Raw genomic sequence first — 21,751 nt, forward strand, 5'->3', positions numbered from 1 at the left:
GTGACATGGGTCATATGACCTAAGGTGATCTCCGGGGTAAGTTGAGCAACTTTCTGCTGTTCTTTGCACATTTCTAACCGACCAAAGGTGCAGTTTTTTTTTGTGTTGATGTTTTGAAAGTTGGCATAGCTTTAGAGGGAAAGTTGGGGAATCACTTGAGACACTTTCCTTGACTGTTGTGTCACTGTAACATTACTGATACCTGTTGTTTGTCCAACTGTCTGCAATCTAAATTTGTTGTAAAATCAACTTGTATATATCCATTGTCTGTATAGCCATTTGTTTGCTGGTGTCTATATCCAGCAGTCGTTTGGTCATGTTTTTGTACTATGGAAAGCTGGAGCACCCAGAGAGTACCCTCACATTTACAGGGAGAGCATTCCAACTCCATTTACAAATAAGTCTCAAAAGTATTAGTCTGCATTAGTATTTAACACCCAATCTGATGCCCTTAAATGAAACCCAGTGCAACCTAATGGCTTTAGATGCTGCTTTAATGGAGTCCTGATCTCGGTGTAAATCCAGCTGTTCTGTAAAACATTAGATGGTTTTTTGTTAGAAGGAAATGAAGACACTGTCCATGTCATTAGAAATTCTTATCTCTAAATTTTAAAGGAATAAAACATATAATAAATAAAAACAATAGCTAAACTGAATATTTTAAAATGTCCAAAAACAGAGTACCTTTTACCACTGCAAACCTAACAAGACTTGACCATTCACCTAAAACTAACAGCATCTTACTGTGGAGATGCTTTTTTCCCCCCAGAAGATATAGGGAGCCAATGAAAGGGTGATTTTGAAAGAAATGCTGTTAGAGGCTTCCAGCAAGACAACAACCATAGCTTTTGTTCAAATACGCTTCCAACAAAGCAAAATTGGAGTAGTTTTGTTTTGCCAAACGCCTCGTAACACTGTGCACTCAAGGCCATTGCTAAAACCTGTATGAAGTCTCAAATTTAAAAGCATTACTGTTAATACATATTGTTCTCTTAGGACAGAATAAAAGTAAAAACTGATTTAAACAAATTTTAAATATACCAAGGAAAAAAACTCGAATGGATAGTGAAACTGGAAATAAAATACAAAGATACATTCTATCACAAACATAATTGTTATTCATGTAAGTATTTTAATTCTGTGTCTTATTTTTCTTGAAATTATTTGCTACCATAGTTGCATAATTTTCCACTTTTTGTGAAATATAACATAAATTAGCTTTAATGGGTGTTGTACCATTTGTTTTATATGAGGAATGTTACAATAATCTTATATGACTGTAATCTCTGTTAACAACAACTAAACATAGACTGAGGGGGAAAACAATATTTCATATTCATATTCCTTTATTTAATCAGGTAAACCCCGTTGAGATCTAGATCTCATTTTCAAGAGGGACCTGAGCAAAAATTTGCAATAAGTCTGATGTATCTTTTAAAACTCTACTTGTGTTCACTATGTGTACATCAACACAAATCCATAACGCAATATCAACACTAGATGTCAGTATATTACAGGGCATGGCTACACGTAATTGGAAATATGTTCCTCATGATCTGAGTCCAGGGTTATTCTGGCACAGATATTGAAACTCTAGATTCTCTGATGTAAGTGAACAGCAGCAGTCTGCAGTCAGGACGGTGTGGCGTTAGACCACGAAAGACGTTATTCTGCGTTTAACTCGGTCAGGTGGGTGTCTGGTCGCCCTGAGTGAAGTCATGAGATGACGGCGTGAACAACTGAGCTGTCAGTGGGACTTACAGCAAGCCATGTTTTATGGAATAGTAACAGAAAACGGGGCAGATAAATGTTCTCTTCAGAGTGGGAGCTCATGTTTGAGTCAGAAAAATCATGAAGTCAAAGAAATCTGTCAGTAAATAACCGTTTGTTTACATTTGCTACTAATTATGGGGTAGTTCAGTGAATGTCACGAGAGCACTGAAAGTAGTCGGAGTGTAATCTGATGACTCAGACTCCGAGTTCTTATGCAAGACCTTTCCCCAAAGAAACCAAACCCCAAAGACAAACAGGAACACCTTTTCACCGCCTCTAAATCAGATCAGTGTGTTTAAACACAAAGATCTTCCTCTTATACACAAGGGATCACTTTCTACTGCAACTAGTGCCTTACAGTTTATGAACTCTCATTTTTACTTTCGGAACTAACAACATGGATTTTCCTGAAAAGCCCGAAGGAAGCAGAATTAATCTAACGTGTCTGAACTTCTACAATTAGGTGTTGATTTGAACTGGAAAAATCGATATTTAGAGTTTTCAGTCACTACATTGACACAGAAGTGTCAAGTCTACCACAATCAGAACTTGGGAGCATGCCTGTTTTCTTGGGTTATGAACATTTGAGTGGAAAAATGGATTTTCTACTTTGTGTCCTAAGGAAACAACAGAAAATAGTGCCTGATAATGAGCTGCAACAGTAAGAAAACATAATTTTGAACATTTCTGTTAACTGCCTAGAAGTGGGGTCCTGACAGCATCTTTGGGAACGTCTGATCTAGAAAACGTCGTTTCTTATCCATCTTATTTGCAGAATAGCTCAACGTCTGTCGGATTAAATAAAAACCTCCCATTAACATCAATTTACATGTCTCACTACAATTTGTCAATTAGATTTAGGTTTAGACTTGGACTGGACCGTCCATCCATTTTCTTATAAATTCAGGCCACCTCCATGTCCCACTCAAGAAGAGAATTTGTTGCATCTCCTACATGGCTTTTGGAAAACTTTGAAAACATTCCTTTTTGCCATTCCTCCATAAAGACCAGATTTGTGAAGTTCACAATTAATGGTTGTCCGGTCATCGTATTGTCCCACCTGAGCTCCTCTAGGCTGGTGGTTGTCCTCCTTCCCAGCCTGTGAGTGTAGCTGGATGACCCTGTCTCCCTAGGCTTTTCTCACTTTCAGATGACAGGAGTAAACAAAGCTTCTTGAGACGTCCAAACGGTGGGATGTACAATAGCTCCCCCAACCATGTTAGAAGTTTCTCTGACATGGCTGGGATGTTCCTTTGTCTATATAAAGCTCCAACTTCACTAATGCTCTGCCTCTGAGGCCTTCGTAGAAAGTTAAACTACTAGGCGACGACTTCTGTTTTACAATAGGGGACTTCTGGAGGCAATTGGTTGCGTTGGATTCTACTTAGAGGCAAGACGCATACCAGTTATTTCCTTCTGTTATCATTTGCTCACAACTCTGTTATTCGGCACTGTGTTTGTCTGTTCCATAAAATCCCATGAATGTACAGAAGCTTGTGTGTGTGATGAGAGAAAATGTGGAGATGTATTTTTTGCCTTAAAATATTTTGAAGAAGTGGGAAACACCACAGCATACATAATACAATTGAACTTTGTCTTAAATTAGGGAAAAAAATCAAAATGAAGAGTAATGTAGCCCTCGGTCATTGATTGAGCTGTTAGAACTGTGGATTTTAAAGTGAAACGTGACATGAAGATAAAAAAATAGACATGCTTTGTATGAAATGATAAAGGTCAGTAATTCTTGACCTTTACAGAAATGCTGCAGAAGAACAATTTCCACTCATTGAAAAGTTACACGAATCCCAAGTTTAATGCTTATCTTGTGCTAAACAATTACAACAGTAACCACAAAACATGTTTCATATACAAGAATACATGAGTATAAATATAGAATATCTCTAACACGGGGTAATAGCCGAACAACTGTCCAAAACACACAACACACACAGTCAAAACAACAACAAACTAAATCATCCACTCAGCGACACAGAGAAACCTCAGAATCCTCTCTGAACTTTTCACTCAGTAAAAACATTCACTCACTCTTTCACAAGTCCAAATGGAAGACTGTTTATGTAGCTAAATGCTAAGTCTATGTAGCTAAAGCTGAAAGTCTCTTTAGTGCTCAGAGTTTCTTCCAGTTGCTTCCTTCACATCGCTCCAAAAAAATCGACACCATACACTTTTCAACATCGAGACCGAAAAATAAATGGCGGCTCGATTTTGTCCCGTCCGTATCTTCAGGTGGTACAATGCCGATCTCTGGTTACAGTAAGGATTAGGTTGGACACGTCACTGCATAGCGTTAGAACATCTAAAAGGAAATCTACATCTCCGTGTTATGGCCCGCAAAGCCTAGAATGGAGGACTCTTTGCGAACATGGAGCAAAGAAAGTCAATTCAACAGGAAACCGTAGGAGTTTCAGGTAGAAACCTTTAATGCTCTTTGATAATACCAGCACTATCACTACAGAAATCCACTCGCTGTCCGATGTCCACCCGCTGATGTTTATCATGTCCACACGGCTTCAGAAAATCCTCGACGAGGGTATAATGATGGTAAAGACACCATCAACACTGATGTGTACACAACACTGAGACGGGGAGTCATGCAGGAGAGCAGCTTCAGCTCTCGCTGTCTCTTTCAGTCCCACTTCAGCGTCCCGCTCTGTCGGTGAGTCCCGAGTTAAGTTCATTAGACGCCGTTCAAGAGCAGGACAGAGGCGGCGGAGCTGGGGGAGGTAAGTTCAGGGTTGATGTAATGCGGATCTTCCTCGTCCTCGGACTCGCCGGGGTTTCGGGAGGCGGTCAAGGCGAGCTTCCTGAGGCCGCCCTCTAAAGAGGCCTCGGCTCCCTCCGCCCTGTCGCCTGCAACGCAGAGGGAAGAGGAAAAACTGGTTCAAAATGTACCTGCTGGAGGCGGGGAAGGCCAACTGTCTACAGAGGACTGTTCACAGCCACTGAATGTTTATTTTTAATTTTGTGTATGATAGACCAACACGAAGCAGCACAGAATCACTAAGTGGAAGTAAACTGATGCGTGGTTTTCCAAATAAATAAAAAAAGCATTTCAGTCTTTGCAGGGGCTTTGTAAGGAAATATGTTTTCAAAACATATAAATCCAGTCATTTCAAGCCAAAAAGCAGTTGTTTTAACCCTCCCATGGTCTTAAGAGATGGGGTGAATTGGACCCTGCAAGATTTTTACTCTGTGCGCAGTCCGATAGGGTCGCACTAACCCCGCGTGTGCTTTTTGTAGTGTGTGTGGTTTTGGGATCTGACGGTCTGACCCCACTCCGTGACTATTACATCTGCATTCGAAATCCTGAGCGTTGCAATAAGACCGGGGGGGGAGTTAAGGTTAAGGTTGGATTTTAGACCTGGTGCAGAGAAATCTGCTTTCTAGAAAACGAGTATCTGACTCAAAACTTAGGAAAATTAGTGTTGACATCTGACTCTCTTTCCGGTGCAGTTTTATTTTGATAATTTATGCACAATATGCTTGCTGCATTAAATTCTAAGCAAACTGTGTATCTGGTTCTGCCTGTGCCAGTTACCGTTGCAGTACTCCTTACAGCATACTCGACAGCAATCTTTGGTTACATATCGGCGTAAGCCAGCTAGCGGTATTCAGCTATTCTGAGATTCTAAGATGTTTCATAATCCTTAAACTTTGCCATCAGGCCTTTACTAAAGTTTAAATTCTTTTTCATGAGGTATCATAAAGTTCCAGGGTTTTTTCTGGCTGTTTGGACAATAGTGGTTTCCTCTACTGCATCCGTTTCTGCAAACCGCTGCTAAGCTAGCAGAGAGAAAAAGCTACTGCTGTTACCAAAGAGGAAGAGAAGTAGTTGATGCCAACCACCTTGCTTAGCTAGCCGTGGGAGGCTGCCTCCATTCCCCAGAATGCTGTGCAGTTCTGGATCGTAGTTCAGTGAAACGATTAATATTCTATCAGACGTATTTTCTATTGATATAAGTCACGTTTCTATTGCGGCCGTTATTGTTGTTGTTTTGTTGCCCAGCCCTAACTGGCATATGGCATTTCACATTTCTGACACAGGAAAGCACATTCCTGAAACCAGTCCCCTGCCCCACCTGTTGCTTTGAGAAATCATAGATATTTTTTTCACCACAAAAAGAAATTGTAGCATTTTAAATTTATAAAATGACAACGGAAAGCATATTCATGAGTACAATACTAATAACTTTCAGTCTCTATACTGAAGGTGTGTAAATGGGAAATACCCAGTAAAAGATAGAAACATGGCGGGCAAGGAAATCATTTCCTACATTTAACGACCTACTGTAATATTTCGTGTGCTGTTATTCTACTACACACCTCTCTCCTGATCGCAGTCTGGAGAGGAAGCTCCACTGCACTGACTGCGAGGCCCCAGGACAGGTGAGACATGACCGGAACTGCACATCAGGTCTGGGCCGTGAGAGGCGCAGAGGGCCTCTGACTCCAGACCTTCAGGACAAGACGAGGAGGAGGAGGAAGAAGCGGCGAGGAAGGAGAAAGGAGGGTAGCTGGACGAGCGGGGCATGCTCATGGGAGTGGAGGCAGAGGTGGAGGGATGGGAGTACGAAGAAGAAGGCGAGGAGGGCGTCGTTCGGCACGAGGAGGTAGTGTGGGTGTCTTCCTCCTCCTCTGAGCTGCGACTGCTCTCTTCATCAACTGAAACTGACACCACTGAAATAAACACGCAACACACACACCATTAAACATGCAGGCCACGAAGGTGCACCAACAAAAAACACAAACGTGGATTGACAAAGAGGGGCGAAAGAGGGACATTTTCAAACACTTACTAGACAGGCCGTCTGACTCCATCTTGAAGTTGGCGATGTCGTCGTGACCTTCGTCGACCTCGGCGCCCACGCCTCGCTCCCTGGTTCCCATGGCGTGGGAGCGCCGGTGCGCGTGGATTTCCTCCGAGATGCTCTCCAGGCTGCGTAGCGCTGCGCGGTACTCGGACTTGGCGAACACGAGCTTGGCCTGACGGTCGTCAACATGCTGCTTCAGTTGCTGTGAAAAACCCAGAATCAAACATCAGGCAAAAAACTGGAGTCAAGTTTATTAATATAGCACATTTCAGTAACAAGGCAGTTCAGAGTGCTTTCACAGTAAAGACATAAGAGTGACCAATTATAACAGAAGCAATACACATTCAATTTCATCAAATGCCATCATCAAAATGAACAAACTAATGTACATTAAATATATTCATGAATGTTGCAGTTATTAATCAAAGGACACTCTAAACACATGATTTCATTTACAGGAACTCAGTGTTTTGGCAGTTTTCTGAAGTTTGTTCTACATTAGTGGAGCATTATAAATAAATGCTGCTTCTTTTAGACATTCAGTGATTTATAAACTAGCAACAGTATTTTAAAGTCTATTCTCTGAGCTATAGGGAGCCAGTGTAGGGACGTTAAAACTGGTGTGTTGTTTTCTATCTTCCTGGTTTTAGTGAGAACGCGAGCAGCAGCGTTCTGGATGAGCTGCAGCTGAAGGGTTGATTTTTTTTAGGCAGGCCTGTGAAGATACTGTTGCAGTAATCAATGCGGCTAAAGATAAACACATGAATGAGTTTCTACAGATCCAGCTGAGACATTAGTCCTCTAATCCTGGAAATGTTCTTTAGGTGATAGAAAGCCGACTTTGTAACTGTCTTTATGTGGCTCTAAAGGCTCAAGTTTGAGTCGCAATGGTATACATACATGGTATACACTTTGCTATGTTTTGACAGAGTGTGGTTTTAACTAGTGGTGGCCCACTCCCCTCCCCTACCTGTTGCTTTGAGATTTCATAGGGATTTTTTCCCACATAAATAAAACAAACAAAAAACCCCAAAGCTATTTAAACATTTTTGTGGGACCAAACAACTCATTATTGCTTATGGTGCGAATGAGACTTGGTGACATAAACAGCTTTCTGCAGGATTTTCACACTACCTTACTACTGTACACGTTACTGTCAGGTAACTATAATAATAATAATAATTTTTACTTTATTCATCCCAGCAGGGAAATTTTTTCGCAGTTACAGCACACGACAGGAGCTGTGTCTGCAGGCAGCCAGCTGAGCCGGCGCCATTTTTTGAAGGAGGACATGCGGCAGAGGTCATCGGGACCGGGAGTCGAACCCGCGACGTCCGCGGGTCTAAGGCCTCCAAACGTGGGGCGTGCTAACCCGCTGCGCCACCACAGCACGCCTTAAATTAATGTAGTTAATTTAGAACCATAACTAAATTAAGAAAGTCATAACGTGCTTTCCATCAACTCTTCAATATGTATACATGTACGTAAATATAATAAATACATTTCTAATACCTAACAATGTTGCGATAGTTCACAGTTGGATGTTTAGAAGTTCAGCTAAAATCGACAAGCTTTCTATATACATACCTCAAGCTGTAGATAATATTTAGCTTTCAGTTCAAAGTACGGTCTGCAAAAGAAGAAAAAGAGAGACAAGGTTGAGAGGGGGAAAAAACTGTCAGAAGAAAAAAAACAGTCTTCTGTTAAAAAGTCACATTCCTTGTCTCTGAAAAAGGGAGCACAACCCAAAGCTGTCCAATCAACACATGGAACATCTGGAGTGCATCAGGTGACGCTTAAAGAGCTCTCTATTTTTCAGCGCGCTTGCATAACACTAAAGAGGCCCAAAGAGGGGCAGTGAAACCTGTCGGCGTCATTTCCAGCCAATCTAAATGGAAGCGCTGACCTGGATTTGTTTATGGAGCGCTTCAGCTTCTTCTCGATCTGCTTCATGTGGCCGATGCTGGAGTTGTAGTTGACTGCTGTCTTTTTGTGTTCGGCTTCGCTCCGCGTTCTCGCTTGCTCCGCCTCCATCACCTGAAAGCCAAATCCGGACAGAGAGTATGCCGGAACTGTTAATAGACGCCGTGGTTTAGCAGGATGTTAGGACGGACCCTCTTTGCGGGTGAGTCGACCCGGGCGTACTTACTCTCTGGGTGGCGTGGTTGAGCATTTCCTGCCAGGCGGAGTCAAACTGACGGGTGTCCTCCTCCAGAAGCTTCTCCTCAGCCAGGGCGATGGTCTCCTTCGCTGCCCGCAGGATCTCCACCGCCCGCTGGAATTCTTGGGTTGCTTTTTGGGCTTCGACCTGGGCCTGTGGCGCCAAAACAGGAAGTCACGGTTACAACTCACTGGAAACAAAGAGTCCCACTCAGAGACGTGTAGAGATAGACTTTTTTCCTGTGGACCAAAAAAAGTGTGCCCTTCTGAAGTTTTTTTTAATTTTTTTTTACATCATATAATGTGTTTATTGCTTGTGCCTATTGCAATAAGCAATAAATCAATTAATTGCATCATAAACTAAAGTGAGCTCAATAATTTTTATTTGCATGATTTATTGCCTTTTTCTTTTCTCTCTTTCTACCAAAACACTTGATGAGAAAAGTTTTCAGTCTGTGTACACCACTGGTCCCTCTCAGTGACACTATTCAGCCTAGACCTGCACATATTTTAGCAAGAGAGCTGTAATTTCAACTTAAAGATAGATTAGAATCCCATATAAAGAATACTTCTTACATTATTATTATGATTTAGCGTTTCATTGCGGTCTAATGAGCAGTTTTTATGGTGAAGTACTGTTTTACGAAGAGGTTTTAGGTACTCCAGAGCAGTTGTATAGTGCATATGAACATTTCCACATGTTGTCATGTTACTTCATTATTTTTAGGTGAGTACAACAGATGGCATCGTAGAAAAAGGTGATATTACAAAGTAGGGGTCGGCGATACTTACTTAAAGTTTTATCACAATATTTTACAGTGTTATTGTGATAATGATAAAACTGACAATAAGAATTATTTATTACTATTTTTTTAGGTAACTTTAAATGACTGAATGGCACAGCAACCACAGCTCCACAAACACAACTACTGCTCTTGAAAAACAATGCAATATACTTCCTTTGGACAACAGTCTCATAAAAAATATGATTTGTATCACTAAATTGCTCTCTGTAGCTACCTTTAATTATATTTTGTAATTTATTGATACACTCAATGAAAAAACAGTGGAAACAAATAGTAAAGTTAACCATCCAAACAATAGAGACAGTTTGAGGTGATTTAAAACACTACCTGAAATATATTGTGAGAACGGTAAATCAAAATTCTTATGATAATGAATTTATTGCAATAAATGATAAACGATGCAATATGATACGATAAGTGCCCACCCTACAACAAGGCATTAAATCCACAGTGAATGAATACGAACGCATCCCACGTTTGTGCATTAAAAAAATAAAGAATTTAAAGCCAAATATATATTTTTCTTCCACTAAAAACTACACTCTGCTTTCTGTTGGTCTATCAAATAAAATCCTGATAACATACATTCAAGTTCACATTAAAGGAGACCAAATGTGAAGCAGTACAGCCTGCGCTGTCTGCTGCTCATAAAACTTCTTTTAGTTGGTCGGATATAAACAGACCCAGGGGGGAAAAAGCTACTTTATTCGTTTTTAGCATGCTGGGAACCACTTCTGAGGAAAAACACGCTCCACATTGTTTACAGGAATCCAGCTCATTCCCATCACTTTCCCTGACCCAAACTGCTGCATAGACTCCGTACTGCAAAGTTACTCTTGGTATGCATAAAAAACCCCCCAAATAGCATGTTGTTACAAGTTTGTAAGTGACATTGAGATATGAAAATGTTTCTCCATATAGAGTATTCTTCTTCTGCTCCTGTGGGCATGTTTGTCATTTCTATGCATGCTTTGAAGGATCCGTGGAGGATTTTTTTTGACAGCCAATGAGAAACTAAGAGGACTTACCACGGCACACACACTCATTCAGAAAGACAAGCGCGCCTTGATCCAGCAGACAAACAGACACTTTGTCTCTGAGGGGCTCTGACATGCTGTCAGTGGCCTCTGCTTGCCCACTGCCACAGTCAATAGGGAGATTATCGCCAAGCCCCCCCCTCCAGTACATATCTGGACGCACTCGCGTCAGATGAATAAGCTAAAGGTCATCGTGATTCTGTTACGGAAACTATTGGATTAGATGACTTTGCATGAGGTAAAAATAATTTTTGCAAAGTTGTGCGTTTAAAATCTAACGGTGAAGATGGAAAAATGACAAAAGTGAGTTGGCAGTGATTTCAGAACATTCAGGAAAGGTTCCTCTTTGCAGCATGGGTGTTACTTTTCCTATCATGCACTACTTTCGAACTTATTACTTTGGTGTGAAATAACAGTACCGTCCAAACTAAATTGAAAACGGAGGTAAAGCTGGAATGCAAAACCTGGAAACAAGAGACACCGTGACAGCATCTCAGTCAATTTCAAGATTATTATTGCAGCTGTAACTACAGACTTATGATAGTAGACAATAGATTTTATTTCAAATATTTAGATGTCGTATTCAGCAGTTTACCAAAAATAAGAATAAGGAATATGTAACAAAATGATCAAATACATACATACATACATACATACATACATACATACATACATACATACATACATACATACATACAGTGTATAGGAGAAGCAACAGAACAAAGGTATGGTGAGTACTCATTATTATTGTATTATTTATGTTTGAAATTATTTCATTATAAATTGTAAACATTTTCCTCAAGACTAGCTTGAGTGCTATTGGTCTGTAATAAATAAAGCTTCAGGACGTTCAAGCAGGTCTGGTAAGCTTCCAGAACCATCTCCTACTTAGACTTCGCCATCATGTTGTTACCAGAGGCACAACGCCGTAAGGTAAAAACTTACGGAGAACAGCTTAGGAACAAGAAGATTAGCATAGAAGCCACTGCCAAGGACATACTGAAATTCTTCAGGAAGAAGAAGGAGGGGCAGCAGAAGATCAGTGCAAAGTTATATTTTCTAAAGAGTGTTTTTGCTTGTTTCTTACATATGGAAAATCATTTGTTTAAATTAGAAAAGGTAAAAGCTTCTGCGACCCTTGTGTTGTGCAAACAGAGAAGCATCCAGATACATGGGTGGGGTTGCTTCTCATTAAAGTGAGTTGACTGACTAACTATTCTACCCAAGAAGACCTTTGTAAAAAAAACATGGGATAGTGTTACATGGGACTTAAAATGCAGTGAAATGTGGTGAAGGAAGAAAACTAAATTGGGAATAGGACACAAAAACTAATTACATGTACCACATGCTGGTTTTATTTATTATGAAAAAAGATAAAAGCTGGCACCTTTTTAAATTAATAATAATTATTATGAGAAATGCAGCTACAAAAAGGAATCCTTTGCCTTTTCCTCTCTGCATGACCCATTTCCCAGGGTGTAAAAGAGGACAACAGACGGAGGATGATGGATATTTGATGAGGTGAAACTGCGTGGCACAAACAGAAGATGAACTAAGACTCTGAAGCTCCGTCCATCATTGCTGTTTTTATGTCAAAGTGAAGATCAAAGCTAAGACAAATCTTTTTCTCAGACAAAATTGATGTCTTTTCCTTGCTGCCACCCAGGCAAACAACCCAGGCTGTGGTCTATGACCAAACTTGCTAAATATGTGCTTCCTCCCTTCTTTGCTCTTGCAAAAAGAAGTAAACATGGACACCCTCCATCCCATAATGTGCAAAAATTTCGGTCTCTAGTTGAGCAAAGCTGGTAGAGACATACGTACTTCAGAAGTTAATGTGATAGATGGTTCCACATGGTTCTGACTCAATGGGCTGCAAATGCATACCACGTTTTACCCTTATACTTAAAGAAATTGGGAAAACAATTTATCTTTCACTTCAAAATTATGTTGTGCTAAGAAGACAAAATCTGATGGAACGTGATGAATCAGTTATTGAAATAATCATGAACTAATATAGTAATTTATTTATTGCTAACTGGAGAAGACAAACTCAAAAAAGACCATTTGATAAAAGAATATATACTCAGAGCAGTAATTCAGCCAAAACTGCACTAAAATATATATGTTTTGCATTTAAGATAAAAAAAAAAACTTTGTCTGGAAATATATTCCACCCAGAAGAAAAAGCACTGCCTTAACTTTCCGTAAAAATAATTTACATTTATTTTCTTATTTAAAAAAGGAATTGAATTATTTATTTGCATTTTTATGTATTTCTAATATTCTAATATTGTATAAAATAAGTCTGAGGTTAAACAAAAAATCTGAAGAATGTGGAATTTTTTTCCCAGATTAAACAATTAATCATCAGAATAATTGACAGACTAATCAATTACTAAAATAACCATTATGTACTACTTTGTGTTTATTTTCTTTAATAAAATAAGTTTATGGTTGATAAAATATGAACTCAATTTACCTTCAGTTAAAGGTAAATTTGCTTCAACCTTTGTTAGGATTTCATAATAAAATTAATATTTGGTGCTTTTCAAAAGAACGTTCCATATTTGCTCTGTAAAACCAACACATTGTAACCTCGTGACATTTTTCCATGATCTCTCATCCCACCCTACATGCTTCTCATGTCTGGTGTGTCACTCTCCAGCTGATTCATTTCAGTTTTTTTCCATCTAGTCTAGCGCCTCCAGATGTGTGTCCTGTTTGTTGCTTCTAATAGAGTCTGGGGACAAAGGGTGGGGTTGGCACAAGTGGATGAGGGTTGCAAGTGAGGGCAGAGACATTCGTGCTGACAGCCAGTGAGACTGAGGAGAATGCTGGGTGAAAAGGACAAAAGATAGAGCGGACTGGGCAAATTCCTACACTCTCCCCCTCAGCCTCAGTCTGCTGGAATGTAAGGGGGTTAACATGGGGAGGATGAGATTGGCAGATGAAAGGGGGTCGGGGAACCACTGTTGACATTTCTTTTGCTGTAGGGTCAGTGAGGACATATCTGAATCCTTTGGAAATGGGTCATATATTAAATATTAATCCATCAATTGTGCCCACACAATTTTTCTGTTTGACCTCAGGCCTTTATTGGCTTTGGTCTATTTACCAGCTACATTTATACCTAACGCAAACATTAACCCTAAGAATAGGGGTCAGCTGAATTAAGATCTGGCTTCGGTCCCCATAAACCCCATTGGTCTTCTTTTGTACCAGCAAGGTCCTACTAAATCCTAAAAACAAGTACACATACAGACACACATATATATACTTAAACGCCTAAAGATGGATTTTGTCACGTGAGTACGAGTCCCATCACCATTCAAATCCTCCCGGTTTATCCCTCACGTGCTGACATCAGAACTAATGCTGCTCACATCAGTATTATCTCATTACCTTACAAACAGACACAAGCAAGGACACACACACACCAAAATCCTCAAGTCTATTTCAGCACAGCTATGACACACAAATGTCAGCCGTCTGAAGTCTGACTCAGAAGATCCCAATTCCTTGGCCAAGACATGGAGGCGATGGATTTCACAATTCCTTATTGTATTCAATCAGACTGAAGCCTCAACATTAGCTTTAAAGATTAGCTGGTAAAGTATTCTGCAAACGAGAAAAGCAAAGTTTGGGTTTTAAACCACACAGGAAGTTGTTCTACCCACCTGCAGCAGTGCAGGAAGCACTAAAAAAACTATAAAAGAAAATGAGCAAGAACATGAAATTTGTTGCAAGTCTATCAGTAGTTTGTAAATGTATACTTATGCTAAGTTAGCTCAAGGAAGCAAAAATAGCCCTCGTGTGATGGCTCCCTTTAAGTAGATATAAGTAGAGTGCTTTAAACTTGCCAGTAATCCTCAGTAAACTCGACGTTGGTGTCTGTCAGCTTCAGAGTCAATCCAGCTTGACTGTACTCTGTGTGTGTGCATGTGGGGGTGTGTGTACGTGTGTATGTGTACCCGTCTTGCCACTTTGCGGGCCTCCCAGTAAGGTTTGGAGTCGTCCACAGCCCGTCCGATTTTCTTCAACACTTCGTCCAGCTTCACTGTCGCTTCCACCAGCACCGCTCGGAACCTCTGGCGGAAGTCCTGCACATGTGATGACATAAAGAAGGCAGCATATATAAGCTTATCAAATCCTGCATGGTAAACATTGTTTGTTGAGTGGTCAGGTACTTTTTAATTATAACCAGAAACCAGGCAAGGGTCACCTTTGAGGTCATAATTGAAGTTGGCCTCTGTTGTGCCTTTTTATAAATCAAGATTTCATTGCTCTATTTACAAACGCACAACTCCAACTCAGAAAATGTTCCAATGTTTCCATTATGCTATTCCAGGTCCTTTATCTCCAAGACATTTAATTATCGTGAATCTCTCCTGGGCTGTTTGTCGTGTGCATTTAAACTACCAGCACTAAGTGTGTTTTTACTTATGCGGATGCTGAAAATGTTTTATTTAAAACCCCAAAATATCACTTGATCAGAGAAATATATGCCTACACATATATCTAAAATCACAAGTCTGTTACTTAAAATCTATTAGTTACAAGTAGCATAAAACATGAAATATAGAAGAGTCTAAACAGTGAACGGATGCTGAAAATCATCTTCCAAAGAGAAGTGAGTCGCACCCAAGTGACTAATTTGATGACATCTGGGGGTCCCTTCTGATCAGGTTTTCAACTTTAGCCCCACTTTCTGATTAGAGCTGCACAATAAATGTGGCAGGCCATTGTGAGGTTACAGATCATGTTGCTGGGATTGCTGAATCAAAAGGGAGTAGCTTACAATTGTCACCTTTCCTCTGCAGGGGATCTTCGCTATGGGATTTCCCCAGGGCTGAGCTTTGCATCACTTACCCTTTAAGTGTTGCCCAATAAGATTCAATGCCATGATTACGAGCAAAGGTATTGTGCAACATCAATAGTCAGTAATTATCTTCATCAGATTTTGCAATTTTTAAGATTGGATGAACATGGACTATGATGTGTAAACTGTTTGCTAAGTGGTAATATGAGGTAATATGAGATTCCAGAGCGTTACTCGGGTTCTGTAATCCTGTACTATCCCCTATAACTCATAGTTAGGCCTGTCACAATAAAAAAAATACTGGATGATAAATTGTCTCAGAAATTAATGCTATAAAGAAAAATATTTTTGTTCTTAAGACCATTTTTAAGTCGTATATTGATAATGCAAGTTCGCCCTGTCTAAGACATATAAACACTTTGCACTGGACCTGGAAGATATCTTAAATATCCTAAATAAAACATGATGGCCCAAAACAATAAATAAAACATAAATAAACACCATAAACAATCAAGTTCAGCAAACAGTGCATGTTGCTACGATGGCACAGAATTGACTGTTTCCTAGCGTGGCTCCCTAACAACCAGTTGACATGTTGAAATTGTCTGGCGGCTGTTATGGGAACATGGTGACCCCAAATCACTCAGCCCTTGCATGTGGAAAACCTTCGCTAGAGACTACAATATTCATCACAATTTAAAACTTCATAGTGCAAAAATGAAGCCTTGTGTGTAATTTTGCGGAGAGGAGATATAAGAACAGTGCAGGCATCTGGAATCTGCATTTCTGACCGTTTTTAGGTTGCACACTCCAAACCAAAGCTAAAACTCCTTCAGTAATCACAGCCTCTCTGGCAGTCTAGGGTTGTGTCAACATTTTCCTACTTTCTAGATGGTCTCTTGTGCAGAAACACTCATGCTATTTTTTATTGTGACGAATAAAAACCATGACCACAGAGAGAAGAGAGAGTCAGGTTACTGGATTGAACTGCCTTCATTCATGACCTGTCAGCAATGTGTGTGAAGAATTTTAAAAACGTAATCCTCTGGTATCCTCAGAGCTTCGGTGAGGATAATGCGCGAGTGGAAACCCAAACAAATGCTGTGTATTCGAAGATTTGCATTTTTACGCAATTGAAAGGTAATTTGCTACCTGTTTGCATATCAGTGTTTGTGTTTTGTGTGCGTGTGTGAGATGCTGCCTCTGGTGGTCAGGGGAGGCTGTAATTTGGAGAAGCCGGGCATGAAAAGGCAACACCTGCATCCTGTTCATCAAGCTGACCAAGCAGCAAATGAGAGGTTAACGAAGGAAAACGGAGAGGGCGTCGCAGGAAGCGCACTTCCTGTGACATCATAGCACTTCCTGACGAGCCATTCCTGTACTGAGATAATGATGCAGCTTTTGAATCCAGGAGGTAAATCCTGTGTACAGCTGCACATACAGCAAACTTTACAGGTGAAGATCTTAAAAGAAAAGCATTGAAAGGAGTTCATATTTTATAAACACCAAATTTCAAAATGAGTAATTTAGGGAAATCAAACATTTAATACACACATTTAATCAGTGAGAAAATCTCGTGTTGAAAAATAAAATCACTGGTGGCATAATTATTGGAACATATAACAACCATCTATGTATCCATAGTGTGTACCCACATGTATCCCTGCAGGGTTAGGGGAGACCTAGAAGTATGGGGGCACCGATTCCAGTTTTTAAGCTGATCACTGATTTTTAAAAAGCCCAACATGCCGATTCTGATTTTGGCTGTGTTTGGCAAAAAAACTTTTCAGACATTTTTTGTCTGAAAAGTTGTTAAATATAGCGAGAAATTTGCTAAATTGACAACAGTGCAGTGACTATTGTTAACTGAGCATCAGCAAACATGACATGGTTGGTGGGTCCTTCAGTTAGCCGTCACTCTTGACAGAGAGAAAGGAGACAGTGGTTGATTTTCAGACCTTTGTACAGGTAGATAAGATCGATATTACATTAAAGTATTAATCAATTGCCGATCTCTTAAAATTAAAGCCGATTTTTCAGTGCACACCTAGCTGGCAGTCCGATTTTTGGACTATGAGACGAATCTAGAGTACCCAGAAAAAACCCATGCTTGCATGAGGAGAACATGCATCCTCCTGGGATTCAAACCCCAGACTTTTTGCTGCAAGGCAACAATAGCTGCGTTTCCACTGACCATATAATTGCGCAATTTGACATTTTGAAAATAAATTAGGTTTGAAAATAAATTAGATGAACACGGCAATTGTGAAAAATCTCTCGGTTTTCAATAAGGTTTTGATACCAGCATGTGCTGGTTTTCTTGGCAAGATCAAAATCGGTTTATTTCGCAAAAACACGAAGACGTTGATGGCAGGAAGCAGTTGGAGGATTATGGCGCGGAATGTTTTTTAATGACTTATCACGTGAGCAAACTTATTCATGTGTGATTCTAATTGTGTTTCGTATTTAATGGAAACACCGCAATTGCAAATTTGTGTTTTTTCCAACATTAGCGGAAAAATGTGGTTGGCAAAGCACATTTGTAATGGCAAAGCGGCTAGTGTTACCAACTACACCAACATAACATAATAATTTCTATAAATCATATAAGATAGAAGCATTTCTTCAAGTTATCTATTATCTTTTTAAGTTGATCAGTGTCTGTTCTCTCTGCTAGTCTTACACAAATACCAGTTTCGTTGGGGTATAAATATAACATTACCCATTTCTCTAAACCATTCTTCAAAGTGAGAGAGAAAAGAGAATATTTACTTCGAATAAGGTAGATTTGTTTTGATCTTCTTAAACAGGAAACGGCTAAGAAAAGCTTATCTCAGTGTCGCTAAGTTTCTATATCAGGTGTAAGATTGTAAGATGACATGGCGGACGCTGGGGTTTTTCCTTGAGTAATTCATCAAAACATACGGCCCAGTGGGCAGCAAAGTAGCTCAACAACAACAAGAAAACTAATCCCATAAAGGTTGGATTGTTTTAATTTTTATTCAGCGTGAGGCTATTCTGCTCCAAAAAAAGCTGAATTTATTTTACACATTTCTACCAGGGTTTTTTGTATTTATTATCCTTCCTGTAGCACGCACACACACACACACACACACACACACACACACACACACACACACACACACACACACACACACACACACACACACACACACACACACAGTTCTACTTGTGGGAGCAAAAAAAGAGCTTTATAACTGTGTCAGAAGAGTCGCACACAGTTTGAGCAAGGATTTAACTTCACTGTCTGATTTTTTTTCCCCCAAATCCTGTAGATCTACAGCACATCTTGCTTAATCGTGTGCTGGCAGTGCAGGGAAGCAGCCTGGCTGTTGAACGTTTAGCCTCAGGATGTTGCTAAATGTCACAGTTGCGAGTCGTCGTTCCAAAACATGGGATTCTTGGTGCGTTACAAATGAAGAGAGAATCTTTTTTCTCTTTGTATTACAGAACAGGAAACAGAAAGTAAAAAAGGAGGCTAATCCCACCCTCTCTTGATGAGGAACAGAAGAGGCCTACTTTTAGGATAAGAAAACCTGTGGCCTCGCTCTGGAATGTTTAGGTTGTATCTGAACGCAAGCCAGAGCAATGGAAAAAAATCCCATCTACTAACAATCAATCTTTTGAGAGTTTATAGCTTTCTTTCTCTTTAAAAGCATTTCATTTCTGCCTTCACAATCAGGGGAAGGGAGTTGCAGTTCAATAGCGAGAGCAACGACCGGTCTCTAAGTTGCCACAGAGGTGCTATTAAGCAGCTGTTCCATTTTTTTTCTATAGAAAGAGGCCAGAATTTTCCATCTTTCTGAGGCTCTTGAGCCGTTTTAAAGCCAAAACACTGTTGCTAAGGAAAGCGTCAAGCACCTAGCAACAGCTTTCATGTGATTTTGTCATATTAAAAATCACAAACTTTTATTTATTTTACTGGGGATTTCTATAATAGACCAACACAACAGTGCATAGTAATAATGTAAAACTGCAAAACTATATGAAAAAAAAAAAGCATTTTATTTTTAAAATTAAAAAAAAGTTAAATTAATTGAGTCAAACTGGGTTTGATTTATAAATGCAGCTAAAAGTAGCACTACGCCTGACCCCGAACACACCATTCCCACTGTGGAACACGGTGGTGGCAGAATAGTGATGTGTTTGAGCAGGGAAAAGCCCAAGATTCAACAGAAGGTTTCAAATAAATAGCATAAACATGCTATAACGGCCCAGTCAAAGTCCCGGCCGAAATCTTATTGAGAATCTGCTGGGGGAAAAAAACACAGTATTGACACAGAAGATACATTTTTTCATGTTTTGAAACCCAGCTGTTGTTTTCCTTCCACTTAACTATACAGGAGGGACGTGGACATACTGGTGTTTTTGGTATTAACTCGACAAAATGAGGGAAGAAAGGATTCAAAACGACCAGAACTGCAACTGAAAGAGGAATGCTCCTGTGTTTAAACGAAAACATCTCAAGCTGTTAACCCCCGGCAGGAGAGACCCAGTAGTGATACAGATCATCTTTATTCGATTGTATTTTCTTACCTCCAGCTCGCTCTCCAAGCGGTTGATGTCATCCGTGGACTGGTTCAACTTCTCCAGCTCTCCCTGTTTACAGAAAACACGGCAGGGACAAAGAGAGGCAGACCGTTAGATCAGAATGGAGGCGACGCGCAGTGACTTCTGTTTAGTCAAATTACCAGCTCTGTGTCCCTGCATTTGACCCCCAAAAAAACACGTTAAAAGAGACACATGGATTCAATGTACTCTAAATAATACATCAATCAATTATTCACAAGAATGTTTCATCAACACTTTTCCAGACATCTCTCACCTGGATTCTTGGATCTACTTCTTCCTCCTCCTCGGCACACAGAGCGTCGTCCTCGCAGATATTCCCGTCGCGCTCCATCCTCGGGGAATAGCTACACACACAAAAAAAGGAAGAAGCGAGGGTCTCCAGCGCAGACAGTGGGGGGTTGCTGGGCGTCTGGCAGCGGTCCGCCCTGTTTAACCTTCACGCAGAGCGCCCGGCAGCCTGCATCGCTCTCGGCGGGCTCGCAGGGTCTACTGGGCGGACGGGAGGCGAGGTGACCGCGGGGTCCGCAGAGCGCCGCGTCCGGCCGCAGCGACGTCCACAGGCAGCCCGCGGAGGACCATAACTTCGGCTCGCGAACGAACTGCAAAGAAGAAGAAATTTACCTACGCTGATCGATAGGAGTGTTTCCGGTTTGGGGCCTTCAAAATAAAAATAAAACTGAAGCGGAAGCTTCATTTGTTTTCGAATGAAAACATTTCAAGTTAGAAGGTAAATTTGGAAAAATGCTGCCAAATATGGCGGCAATTTTTTATTTATTAATTTTTTTTTTTTTTGGGGGGGGGGACATTTTCACTAGATGTCCCATATGTTACTGCTTTAAATTAACTGTCAGCGATTAATTAATTAAAATTATATTTCAATAAATTTTAGGGGGGCTTGGTGTGACACCGAAAGATACTTAAACTAGTGTCTTTTAAAAATTATGCTTGACCTACCATTTCAATTCTCTCTATTTTGTAATGTTGCATCTACCGTTGTCAATATATCCCCCAGCATGATGCTGCCGCCACCATATATTAGGTGTAAGATACTGCATATTTTGGTATTGATTCATTAACAAATAAATACATGACCACTATCACCAATATCAGATCTGATATTGATACCAATACCAATATTTTTTTATTATTCAGATTTGAAATATCATCAAACTTCTCACCTTCAGGTGTTTTTGTGAATTTTTCTTTGGTATTGTTTTATTTTTATTTTGTCGTTGTTAAAATCTGGGACAGAATTTGGACCGCATTTTAAATGTGTCTACAAAATACTTTAATAACATATTAAGAAGACAAATTTTTATATACATATATACACACACACACACATATATATATGCATTTTATATATATTTTTATATAAGCTGCACAGTGGCGCAGTTGGTAGCACTGTTGCCTTGCAGCAAAAAGGTCCTGGGTTCGATTCCCAGGGTCCCTCTGAAAATGATTTGAGAACTAATCAAAACAAATTTCCGAAAATACAAAAATACCACAAAATCTTTGGAAATGGATCTGCATTTGGAGGGTTTGTTCTCTAAAATAACAAGTATGACTAAACCTTTACTTTGGTAAAAGCATTGTGATGAGACTTGAACTGAAATATGTCCAGCTTGTTGGAACTCTGCGACAATACGGACTTTTCGGTTGTTCCTCTCCGCCATCTGGTGGCCAGGACTCCGGGGTGGGACTGGAAGTGTCTGGATTCCTGTAAAC

The 21,751-nt window shown here is 40.1% G+C and overlaps 1 protein-coding gene across 2 annotated transcripts; it reads right to left on the bottom strand.

Annotated features, from left to right (window-relative positions):
* Positions 1 to 3,559: 3,559 nt before the first annotated feature.
* Positions 3,560 to 20,638, bottom strand: LOC114155313 (SH3 domain-binding protein 5-like). 2 transcript variants are annotated; one of them, XM_028035147.1, is made up of 10 exons: positions 20,458 to 20,638; positions 20,277 to 20,367; positions 19,988 to 20,050; positions 14,583 to 14,711; positions 8,755 to 8,919; positions 8,512 to 8,642; positions 8,193 to 8,235; positions 6,591 to 6,807; positions 6,118 to 6,471; positions 3,560 to 4,644 (listed from the first exon to the last, which is right to left on the bottom strand). In XM_028035147.1, the coding sequence occupies exons 2-10, from the start codon at positions 20,352 to 20,354 to the stop codon at positions 4,472 to 4,474; spliced, it is 1,353 nt and encodes a 450-aa protein (XP_027890948.1). In that variant the 5' UTR covers positions 20,355 to 20,367; positions 20,458 to 20,638; the 3' UTR covers positions 3,560 to 4,471. The 2 variants fall into 2 exon arrangements, with proteins under 2 accessions (XP_027890948.1, XP_027890947.1); XM_028035146.1 differs by having other exon boundaries at positions 20,277 to 20,638.
* Between the last annotated feature and the right edge of the window lie 1,113 nt (positions 20,639 to 21,751).

Source organism: Xiphophorus couchianus, chromosome 13 (assembly GCF_001444195.1).
Source record: "Xiphophorus couchianus chromosome 13, X_couchianus-1.0, whole genome shotgun sequence".
Lineage (NCBI taxonomy): Eukaryota > Metazoa > Chordata > Actinopteri > Cyprinodontiformes > Poeciliidae > Xiphophorus > Xiphophorus couchianus.